The sequence below is a fragment of the Molossus molossus genome, unplaced genomic scaffold (assembly GCF_014108415.1).
Source record: "Molossus molossus isolate mMolMol1 unplaced genomic scaffold, mMolMol1.p scaffold_m16_p_11, whole genome shotgun sequence".
NCBI lineage: Eukaryota > Metazoa > Chordata > Mammalia > Chiroptera > Molossidae > Molossus > Molossus molossus.
The window spans coordinates 38,888,143-38,900,339 of record NW_023425346.1 but is presented as its reverse complement, the minus strand read 5'-3'; the positions used below and the strand labels follow the sequence as shown (position 1 = coordinate 38,900,339).

The 12,197-nt window shown below is 38.2% G+C and overlaps 1 protein-coding gene across 2 annotated transcripts in view; it reads right to left on the bottom strand.

Annotated features, from left to right (window-relative positions):
- Window positions 1–703: 703 nt before the first annotated feature.
- Window positions 704–12,197, bottom strand: part of GPD2 (glycerol-3-phosphate dehydrogenase 2) — a 151,773-nt gene continuing 140,279 nt past the window's right edge. The window contains exons 14-17 of one of the 2 annotated variants that reach the window (XM_036254912.1): window positions 6,495–6,607; window positions 6,311–6,389; window positions 6,029–6,127; window positions 704–3,207 (exon numbers count right to left, since the gene is read on the bottom strand). In XM_036254912.1, the coding sequence (XP_036110805.1) occupies window positions 3,082–3,207; window positions 6,029–6,127; window positions 6,311–6,389; window positions 6,495–6,607 (417 nt within the window). In that variant the 3' untranslated portion in view covers window positions 704–3,081. The remainder of the gene's footprint in view (window positions 3,208–6,028; window positions 6,128–6,310; window positions 6,390–6,494; window positions 6,608–12,197) is intronic. The other variant, XM_036254911.1, reaches the window with a different exon arrangement.

Here is a 12,197-nt window from a genome sequence, read left to right as displayed (position 1 = left end):
CCAAGACAGTTATAAAAATGACAACCCAGCCTCCAACACAGTATTTAACAGTCCAGTCTAGAACAATAACCCAACATGATACATAAAAGTGCCACACATGAAACATGCAGTGTGTACATCCACTTCGGTGCTGGGCTTATACCTGATCTTCTTTAAAAACACAGTAGGGCTCTTTTCCTCCCTAAAAATGGGTTGACATATGCAAAACAGTGCAGGTTATAGCGCCATTGACATCAATAGTATTACATCTATACGCCCCAAATCTTTACAAATACATAAAAAAGAAGGAAGTAAGATCAAGGATCATTCTTACAGTATGTTTAGTAAAAGTCAGAATAAAATTTTCATTGTGCAAAAGAGTAAGGTACATAATTTGGAAAAGACAAAAAGAAGCTAGACGCTAAAGCAGAACCAGGAGCATGCCTTGCACAGCAGAAACCCTAAAGTTACACTCACTATAAACTGAAAGCAAGAATATTGCCAACAGCATGACGGATATGAGGCAGGCAACCTTGGCTTAGCAAATAATCCAGCATGATGACTACTGACCGACTGTGGCACGGGCTACAGGAGCCTCCGGCCCCCCACCACAGAGGGGGGTTCCTTCACCCGAATCCCCTTAAGGCTCTTGAAAGAAATCACTTAATTGATAAAAGACAATCTAGGCCCACCCCACCCCCACCCCAACAGCATCATCTACATCACATTTATATGAAAAGGAAAAAAAAATGCTTCTGCTCTTGGAGTAGGTTTTGAAGGAACGTATCCCCCTATTTCTTTTCTCCTTTTCTGAAATCAGGTAGAGAGGCTGTACAGGTTTAATTAAGAACTTACACAAAAATGTGGGGTGCTTTATTCACAGTAAAGACTTGGAACCAGCTCATTTCCAAGACGAGTCTCTGGGATCGATGAAGGAGCGTATGTTTTAGAATTAGCAGATTTTAAGCAAAAGCAAATATGCTCAAAAGAAGAAAAGTGTGCTTTTCTTTGTCCTTAAAGGAACTTCACTCACAGTGAAGTGCGCACAGCGAGGCCTGTGTTACAAAGACAGCTCTGCCAGGCCAGGCAGGTTTGCAGAGGGTCCCTACTGCAGCGGATTCAGGGAAGGTACAAGCCATCCTTTCCACCTTTCTAACCAGAACAAGAGAAAGAAAGAGCGAGCGCACACATGGACCATATTGTGGTGCATCCTCTGTAATGTGTTAAAGGACAGCTCCTCTCTCTATGAAATGTCACTGGATTCTAAACAGTGAAATTTATTGTCTTGATAGAAAAACACTAAATTACAAAGCCACGAGCTTTCATTATTAAAAAAAAAAAGAGAAAAATAGCCATTGTAAAAAATTCATGCCTTGGAAGAAAAACTTCACAGTGGTACCTGGGAGCGTCACTTGCTCTATTTTCGGTTTACCTTTCCAAGTGGCAAGTCTAAAACATTCTTTAAAAACAAAATGAGTTAAGAGGCTATTTGCTTCAGAGGTGAGGGTGGTGCTTAAGTGAGTGAATTTCCAGTGTTTATATTATGACATCCAGGCTCACGGCCCACTAGAATGAGGCATACAGATATTCTATGCTGACATAAACAGAAATAACAGCACAGAACACAGCTATGAATAATGATTGCTACCAGTTTTAAAAACTAAGATCTTAAGTCTGTGCAATGAAAACCTGACATTAAATAAAGGGTTAGATTTCCTATCACATGCACAACCTGATCTTGAGACACAAGAAGTAGGTAGCTAACTTCACAAGAGGCAGCACAATAAATAAATATTCAGATGACTGGCTAAAATGCCACCAAAATATTGCAAAAGCGTACCAAAATGGCCCTTTAAATTCAACTCATTGTTAAATGCAATACAGACTGATTCTTGTTTGTGTTTTGTGCCTGTGTGAGTGTTGGGGGAGAACGTGTGAGAGTGTGATTTGTGTGTGATTTTATTTTTCTCTTTTTCTTTTTGGTAGATCGAGAACTTTTCCATTGAGTCCAGAATGGGAGCGGCTTTGTAGTAACCAACAGACCTTGAGTGTTAGACCTTTCTACAAATAATTATAAATAAAGTTACCAAAGGGCTATTTGTATTCTCGTTTCTACCTGTTTACAAATACTACCCCCAAGAGATATGCAATAAACAAAGCAAAATATTACATGCTTTAAGATTTAGGGGGCTAAAAACTGTGCTATCCTATGTAGATGCTTATTAACACAGGTTTTAACCCTTAAATTATTACTACTGTAAAGATTTGAGAAATTTAGTCTCATCCCGTTACATCCAACTTGCCATTGAAATGCTGGTTTTAAAGTAAAAAAAAAAAGGAAGAATTTTCCTGGCAACTATAGTAGTCAAAGAAAAACCAGCAGTGACTGAGGAAAAAAATGAATTGCTGAGATGAAATTATCACTGTAACTCCCAGCAAATGCCACTGCCATCCTTATCTTACACCTGCGATTCCGGAAGCGTTCAGAGTTTCTCTTTCAGACTTGCTTCTGGAACCAGATCTACATTCCTCCCCTCCCCAGGGTGCCAGGCGTGCTCCAGATATGCACCTGCAGGACAGTTCGGGCGGGAAGGCAGACGAGCTGGAGGAAGGGGCTGGGAGGTCTCCAGAAACTATTACTTCAATAGGCCACTCCCCACTTCATTTCTTTTAACAATACTATCTACAAGCTGAATGTCCAGAGCTTTGTGTATGTCACAAAATTTTTCCAGCTTCTTCTTTCAATTTCAGCCAAAATATTCTGTCTCTAGAACTGAATTGGAATAAATGAACAAATACACAAAAAGGGAGCATGTCCAGGCTAACAGGTCACAAAATGGATACAAAACATTAAGTCAGGGTGCATCGGAAATGAGAAAAAAGATAAAATACACTTTCTAGAAGCTAGAGTGAATGGCAAATGCAGATAAAGGGTATACATCAACATCCTAAAGCTTTGGAATGTTTCCCAGTGTTAAAAAGAAAAAGAAAAAAAAAAGGCAGCTATCCATATCCACTATTTTGGAGTGTTGTATTTTGTAACTGTTGTTACAGGACGATCTGTTGTTCTGTGCTTGCCGGCCGAGGAGTCACTGCTCACACTCACAACCCTCCACAACTTCGGTCCACTGGAATGGGAACTCTTCGGTCCAGGTTCTCTTCGGCCGTTTTCATCAGTATCGCCAGGCGGCTCCCAGACACCCTTCCTTTCTGAATGGCACTCATCAGCTTAAAGAGAACACATGCACGGCATTCAGAAGGCAGCCTGGCTTACTCCCGCCTTCACGGCATTTGAATGCTCACCTTTGTACAGGCGGAGGTCAGTAAGTGCTCCACCAAGAGCCCTAGCAGGTCCTACAGCTCGAAGAAGAAGCTTGAATATTTCAGAAATGAAGGTAGGGGCAGGTGTTTCACCGTTGCTGCAAGAACCATGCCCACCTCGCGAAATCAGCCTGCCTTTAAATGCAAATTGAACACACCACTCTTTTGCCCCTTAACATGCTCAGGACACATACATTTTTCAGCAACTCAAATATTGGATCTTGAGGTCTATTTAAAAATCTTAAAGATGAATCTCAGGGATTGAACAAAGACAAACCATGATCTATATTTAACTACTCTTTTTTTAAGTTACTGTACTTGACAACTTCAAGTCTCCTAAATCCAAATTCCTTAAAGACTCGATAAAGTAATTTACATTTAAGTCCTTGAAAATGGACCTAGAGATCTACCTTAAGAATTAAAAGCACTCCGCAGCTGAGATTTTAGCTAATTCATTTTGATCCAATGGATAAAATCAGAATTAGTTTTGAAATGACATGCAGTCAGCGGGCAAAGGCCTTTCATCTTAAAGGCATTTTGCAATTATGAGCACGGGGATTTTCTTTTTTTTTCCTTTTTAAGTTTATGTGGTTTTAACTATTTGCTTTTCTTGATATCACTTCCCCAAGCTTCTAATTTATTTATTTTTAAAGAGCTGATTTAGCCATTCACCAGATAAATATATAACATATTTTCCAGGATTCTAGTTTCTAGCTTACAGAGATACATTTCTTTAAACAACTCTGAATATGAGTCAGAGGCACCTGCCACAGTGCAGATCAGAATTCATGACCTTATTAAAAGCTGATTCACAAGCTAGTGCTTATTAGAGATTGACTCCTACATGCAAAGTGGCATCAGAGCCCAAACCTAAAAATAAAGTCACGTAACCATGTAACACCTGTAGTGATCCTTCCATGAGGATGACTGAAACACAAAACCTATACTGAATAGAGTGTTAATGAGGTAAACATGGGCTCTTAGCTTTGAGAAAAAAAATACTATATTAAAAAAAAATCCCCCTGAAAACATACTTCACATATGATGAGTGATGTAACATAATGGATGCTGACATCTAAAGACAGAACAATTTATTGTCTATTGTTTTGTCTGATTCCATAAAGACCTTCAAAGTTTATCAGAGCTAACAAATCTGACAGAGCTGGAGTTTTTCTTTTATCCATAAACCTTACATGATGTACCAACCTTTATAAATTCAAAGTTTCTTTAAACATTACATATCTCAAAACCATATTACAAGAACAAAAATAACATTTGGGTGTGAATATATTTCATGAGAAATATGATTAGCATTTTTGAGGTTGAAAATTACACTCTGTATTTGTACTTAGCTCTTACATGAATAGTTTCTTTCATTAGGTACTGGACAAAAAATAAGAAATACTCTATTATTAAAAACTGTACAAGAAAACCTGTAGATGTTTTAAATTACTTTGTATGTGTTTAACTGTATTGCATTCAAGAAAATGACTTTAAACCCAAACTACATAGCCTATTCATAAAATGAGATTCTTATTGTTTCTAAAACCCAGGTCTTCCAACCCTAAGTATTGTTGTTTATTTAAAGTCTTCTAAAATCCTGAGACAAACAATAAAATATTCTTAAAAAAAAAACAAAACAAAAAAAAACTGGATAAAAATGTATTGGTTTCTAATTGCCAAGTGTAAATTTTAAACTCAATTTAAAATGTGCGCTTAGTTAAACGGTAAGCTAAAGAACTAAACATTCTTTTTTGTAATGCTGGACACAACCTGTGAAAATTTTCTGCATTTAGATTCAACAATGCTCTTATCTGCAGCTCATCTCCAGAGAGACAATTACCATTTCCTTTGCCTTGATCTTGTTTGTTTAACTTGACACAGTGAAGAAAGGGCTGACATTGACCAAAATCCCCAGCATTAATTTATTTCATGTTCAGCATTCATCATTGCCATGGTGCAAGCAAGACCTGGCATTCATTTGAAATACCTGCCCAAGCAGCACTACAGAAAAAAACCTGGCTGCTTGGAAACCAATACACTCTTCATGTGATCAGAGGGCTATGGACAGCCACAATCATGTAGGGGTTTGTTAAATTTCTCTCTTTTAAGGAATCATGTGCAGCATCTAGTTTGAAGTTAAAGTAATAAAATGTGTTTCCTTCATGGTGACACTTAAACAATTGAGCCTTGATAAGTAAAAACAGAAATGCTTGAATTATTTGGTCTTGACCCCAGAATGTATGTTCCCTTTCTTTTGATTTTCAGATTCTTTATAATGTATGAATATAATAATTACATTCCAGGTTCTCAGGTGATATGATTCTCAAATGAATGCAACTATGATTTGTAAAAGTTTTCTTTAAAAACAATTACTTTCCACATTAGAAATACTGTGTTACCTCTTCGAAGCAGATCAAGAATGGTCCAGCAGTGGTATTCCATGGCCTACCTCTTTAAAAAGCAAACTTCTTATTCACCCCTTTAAGCCATAATTAACTTGAACTTAATCTAAATTGCCCGACACAGCAGAATGTGTCTTATAAAAAGGAAAAAGAACATGCACCACATACAGCCTTATCCTTGAGGGCACAGAGATCAACCTTCCCTGGCTTCAAGCTGTCTTCTTTTTCAGAATGATGTGTGGATATCAAACTCAATCGCGAACACCCACTGACAACCAAAAGATGAAAAGCAAATACACTTGTTTCCTTTCAGGACAACTCACCTGCAAAAATTCATTGAGTTCAACTTGTCCATTTTTGTTCAAATCTACTTCATTCAGAATTTCATGTAGTGTATTCTCGTCCATTTGGATATTGATATTCTAAATAAAAGCAAAAAATAATGAGGTTTAACTAAATATTATGCAAATCCTTTTAATATAGTTACCAACTTTTCAAAAATTAAGAGAAATATGATTCATAGAAATCGCTAGATAAGAAAAAATCATCTAATATAATATTTACATTCTTTTGTTCTCCAAGATATTGAATCAAAAAAATATTACCTCTAATACACGCTGAACATCAACAATGGTAATAAAGCCCTTTTGGTCTGCATCAAACTTATGAAATCTCTTCTTGTACCTGGAATATAACATTGAATAATGGGAAAATAATCTCATGGAGGTGAAGGAAGAGAGAGAGAGAGAGAGAGAGAGAGAGAGAGAGAGAGAGACTGGTTAGAAGTACCTGTCAATGTCTGAAGGCAGCAGACTGATTTCAGAGCGATCTGTTAGCTGTTCTGATCGAGATTTGTAGCCCATTTCATAATATAGAAACTTCCTGGCTGTTTCAAGTTCTTCCTAAAACACAGACACACAGAAAGTTCAAAGACTGACGGAAAAATGTATTGATCTTTTTCTTTTGATTTTCTAAAAGGAAGCTGGCTCATCCTCACTTAACAGACCAGCATACTTTTTTATTTCTTCCAGTTTTATTGGAGTATAATTTATAGTCAATAAAACCCACCTATTTTAGATATGCGGTTTGATGTATACTGTACTGTGATCAATATATAGAACATTTCTATCACCCTAAAAAGCTTCTTTCTGCCCATTTGTAACTCATCTCTTCCTCAGGCAACCACTGATGTGTTTTTTGTCACTAGAGTTTTGCCTTTTCTAGCATTTCATGTAAAGGGTTCATACAGGAGGCAGTCTTTTGCATTTGACTGCTTCCACAGCATAATGGATTCTAAGCTTCATTCAGGTTGTTGCAAGTTTTATTATTTTGTTTCCTTTTAATGCTGAATATTCTTTCACTATCAAAATCTACGGGACCAAATCCTTGTGGTGTTGGTGGCAAAAAAGCAATTAAAAGGGAAGAAGAAACCTAGGACTTGAACAACCACTTACAACGCGGCGTGCAGTGTGCCATGACCAGGCACCATGAGTTTAGCTCTTCTGAAGTTCTGTCCCTAGGATTCTGATAGTTGGATGGAAGCTGCAGAGTAATGAGGAGAAACACACTATCCTGACTAGTTCTTCTTCCCGTTTTCAATGTCCTGGCCTCAATTGATATGATTGCTGAGAACACTTATCATCATGTCTGTCTTCCATCTAAGAATTTTCAAAAAGACTCTATTGTACTGTATAATGTTCACAAATATCTCTTTTCTCCCATTTAGCTATACATAGTATATCATGCATACTCCCCCCATAAGAACACTCTTTAACCCCATTGGTGTGAGCTTGGGCATATGGTTCACGCTGGCCAGTAGAACATGGATAGATATAATATCTACCACTTCTGAATAAAAGTTTAAAAGCAACTGCACAGCTTGGCTTCACCTCTCTTGCTCCTGCGCCAGGAGCAGGGCATACATCAGAGACATCTGAAATAATCCAGGACATGGAAAAGAGCTAACATGCAGCCTTTGTGTAATATGAGGAAAAAGTAAGTGCTTGCCATGGTAAACTAATAAGATTTTGAAGTTGTTTGTCATATACATAACCTAGAGAAAGCTTACTAATACAAGTCTTAAATTCCCCGGACTTCCCATCATTCCTATCAAAGGATCTTAGGTAGATGACAAGAACATTTGCTCCTTTTTCTTGGGAAGACAAACTATTTTTCTGAAATTATTCCCTTCCTCCTTTCCTTTCTCTTAGGATATGTATGTGCATATGCAAAAAAGCAAAATAACTATAGTATAGATAAAATTGGGAATGCTAAAATATTATCTCAGCTAATATACATATATAAAATATATAATACACTGTTATCAAAATATACTATTTTATATATATATCATACACAATATATAAGGTATATATAAAACTTGTCTGTAAAGTCACAAAAGACATTCTTTACTGGCATATTACTCTCTTCACACAAGAAAATACAGCAGCTATAAAAAACAATATTTTTCCATAGCAGCAATTTTACCTGGTCATATTCTACAAAACTGATTCAAGATCTATTTCTCTCTGATGCTTCCCTCCAACAAGTTCTTCTTTGATTCATCTCCCTGCATCACCTATGTAATTTATTTATACTCGTTCAAGCAAGGAATCATGAAATTTCAAAGTTGGAAAAGATTTTCCCCTAGAAGTCAACCAATGTGCTTCCCTAAACCCACATTTTCTTTACAATATTCCAAAAAATGGAAGCATGAGATCTGCATCTAAAGAATTCTAACCATAGGCCGATGACTCAATACCACTGAAAGTAGCCCATACAGGGTTGGTTCCAATTGATGGAAAGTGTTATGTTGAGATCAAACCCATCCCTTTGCAATCCCTGCCATTTTGGGGGGATTGGCAAGTACCTAGAAAGGAGTAACTATCCGCTTCATCGATCTAGAGATATGATTTCTATGAATGCAGCTTAAGATTGCAATTGCATTTGGGGGCAGCCATGATCCACTGTTAACTGCTATGCATTCACAGATAACAGAAACCATATTTCATTTTTGCATGTGCTGTTGTTAAGCCTTGTCAGATCTATCATGAATGGAGTTGTTTTGCTATCTATGGCAAGGTTTGCCATTTATCTCTATTAAATTATACCTAATAAAATTTCATCCCTTGCTTCAATTTGTCATCAAACATTCACGCTCCCTCCAGTTTCTTGTTATTGGTGTACCAAAGATGCATGCCATCAACATCACAACCTCAGCACTTGAAGCAAGGCAGACTAGGTCAAACAGAGGACAGAGTCCTCGTGACCTGCTTGCTACCTGAGACCTCTTCTGAGGCAAACAGTGATCATTTGGCTGATTAAAAATTGACTGATTTAAAAAAAATTATCACATGGACCTTCATAAAATGCTGTAAGGAATTCAAATACATTATGTCTAGACCATTTCCCTGACCGAACAGTCTCGCTCATCTTTATGAAAAGAAAATGAGATATCTGGAGAGATTTTTTCCTAAATACTTCATCACTAGCTTGCAGTGGTCCCTACATGTCTTGCTAAATGCTGATAACATACTTAAAATGCCATAATCTAGACAACTTTCCAAGAACAGTGCAAAGACCATGGGTTTGTAAGTTACAAACTATATTTTTCTCTTCTCCCTTTTTGGAATTCAGTGCTACATTTGCCCATCTTCTGTCTTCAGGTTCTGCTTCTATTTGCCACAATATTTTAAAGCTCAACAATGGTTAAATAAATTCCATCTGCAAATTCTCTGAGTACCCTGAGGTATAATTTTTCTGGGTTGGCATACAAACTCATTTACAGCAACCTCCTATTTGAATATCTATTTCCTCTTACCAATGTTTATTTTGCTCTTTTCACCCTGAAAATCATTCTCCTTGACCAAAAAGAGACACAACTTGGTATTAAACTACAAGTTGAAAAGCTCTTTCTTCTCTCTGGCATTCAGGAATGCGGTGCCAGTCTCCTCAAGCAATGACCTTGGTTAGGCCTCGCTTGCATTCTTTTCCAGTTTTAATGTTGTATTTTTAATTTTTTTCTTTATTGATTTTAGAGACAGAGGAAGGGAGAGGGAGAGAAATAGAAACATCAATGACAGAGAACATCAACTGGCCGCCTCCTGCATGTCCCACACTGGGGATCAGGCCCACAACCTGGGCATGTTCCCTGACGGGAATCGAACCCACGACCTCTTGGTGTATGGAACAATGCTCAACCAGTGAGCCATACTGACCTGTTTCTTTTCCATTTTTAAAAGTTATTTTATGTCCTTGGCATTTTTTTCCAACATTCAGCCAATCCCTGACACTATATACATCCATTCTATTCCTGGATACCTTTTCATTGTGAGCACGTGTCTTCCATCTGTTTTAAATTCGCTGTTTATCAGCTTCCTTGTTTCGGTCACTCCATTTCTTCACTTGCTTCCTCCTCATTGAAATCAACTTTGAAAGAATTTCTTTTTGGGAGATTCGCTCAATCTATTTAAGTTGTCCTCTCTTTAAAATCACTCAATGAAATGCATGCTTTGCCTGAAAGTTATAAAACCTCCTCACCACATACTATGGCAGCATTTCCCCAAAGATTTCCTAGGCAGCGCCGGTCTCCTTCCCCAGCCCTTCCAAAACGTGAGAGTCCAGTCTGTCTCCGAAGTTCTCCTTTTGGAGACTGACATGCGCATAAGCATTTTAAAGGCACCAAATTATTTCCAGTACAGATTTATTTAACTCAGAATTTTCCAAACTCTTTTGACCATGTAGTCATCTTTTGACTTCTACTATTCATACCCTGTGGAACCCAGTTTGGCAGTGTTCTATTTTTCAAATATCCCCGGCAACTCCTCTCAAGCCTCAATACCTTTACACAATGCTTTCCTCCCTAACTCGTTCTTCCAGGTTGGTTGAATTTAGTCTTGAATGACAGTTCTCTAAATCTTTCTTTCTTTGAAAAACATACACACATTTCTTGGGTATATCTGTGTTATAACCACTCAATTAGATTTCAAGATCCTTGAAACCATGAAGCTACTTATTATTCCCCTAAAATATTTGGTATAATGCTCAGTATACAAGTCACTCATTAAGTATTGACTGGTAAAAACAAGCACAATTCATCTACAGAGAGTTATTTATCACCTTGTTCCTCTTTCACTTTTGCAGGTTAAATAATCCCAATGCTTTTAACCTTTTCTCAGAAGTCCAGCTTTCTAACCTTTAATTCTTTTTCCCCCTTCTCCTTTGTTCTCTCCAGACTATCCACAGACCTCATTAACACTCCGGTGTCTCGGATACTTAGTAATAACTTCAGGTCTTTTATTTCTGTTACTTTGTTGAGGGGGATGGGAGAATATTCCCGAGTACATAAATCTGCTCATAAAATTTGAACTGAAGTTAAATCTAGTTTCCTCAGGAGGGCTGAACACACCAGTTTACAGAATTTTCTTCCTCCTTTCTACCTCCTACAGCCTGAATTCCTGGCACAAAATTTCTTCCTGCATATTCAAATCATTCCAACCATCATCTTTACAGGAACACATCATCCTCGGTCCTTCTATATGCTGAACGTGATTGGCAGTGGCACAGGAGGGCGTTCCATTCTGTGTTGCCTCTGTACGTAGCTTCAGCTGATCACACCGAACCTGAAAACAGGAAGAACTCTAACCCAGCCCCACCGAAGCGGAGGCAAATGGGCAGGGCGGGGAGAGCACTCGCTCCGGGCTCAGAGTGCCACTTCCAATCCACTAGTTGTATGAACTCTGACTGGGACTTACTCCCCTAGCCTATTTCCTCAACTCTGAAAGGGGGTAAAGGTTTATGCCTGACAGAGTTGCGGTCAATGTTAAGGAGCTCTTTCAACCGGTGAATTTGATCAGCAGCATACTACATACATTGCATTGACATTACAAGAGAATTTTTTAAATGGAGGGCCATGGTTTCATCTCTGAGGACTCGGACTCTGGCTGTCTAAAAGACAACCCTTGAAATATGCCCTTTTCCCCGACATTTCCCAGGTGACTCTGATAGGTAACCATCTTTGGGAAATCTACACCAGAATGAGAACAATTTAAGGACAGGACCTATACCCAGCCATCCCTTACACATATGACATAGATGCGCAGTAACGTTCATTCACTCATTCGGTGGACATTTATGTAGGGTCCCCTCTATTTGTTGGACACTGAGTACATGGAAACAAACAGGTCATGTCTTCTTCGAGGAGCTATTTCCTGGCGGAGAGGCTGACAACAAGTAAACACATGGTATGTCAAACAGAAACAGACACTAAAGAGAAAAGTAAACTAGAGAAAGAGGTAGACCACGTCCTTTAGATGGGGGAAGGGGCTCCTTTTACTCAACCCAGTGAAGGAAGGTCTCTCTGAAGCAGAGACCAGTAGGAAGTGAGGGAGAAGGCCATGAGGATATCTAGGGAAGAGCATTCCAAGCAGAAGCATCACCAGGACACAAATAAAAAACAACAACAACTTGACCTGTGGGTTGGAGGGAAGTGGA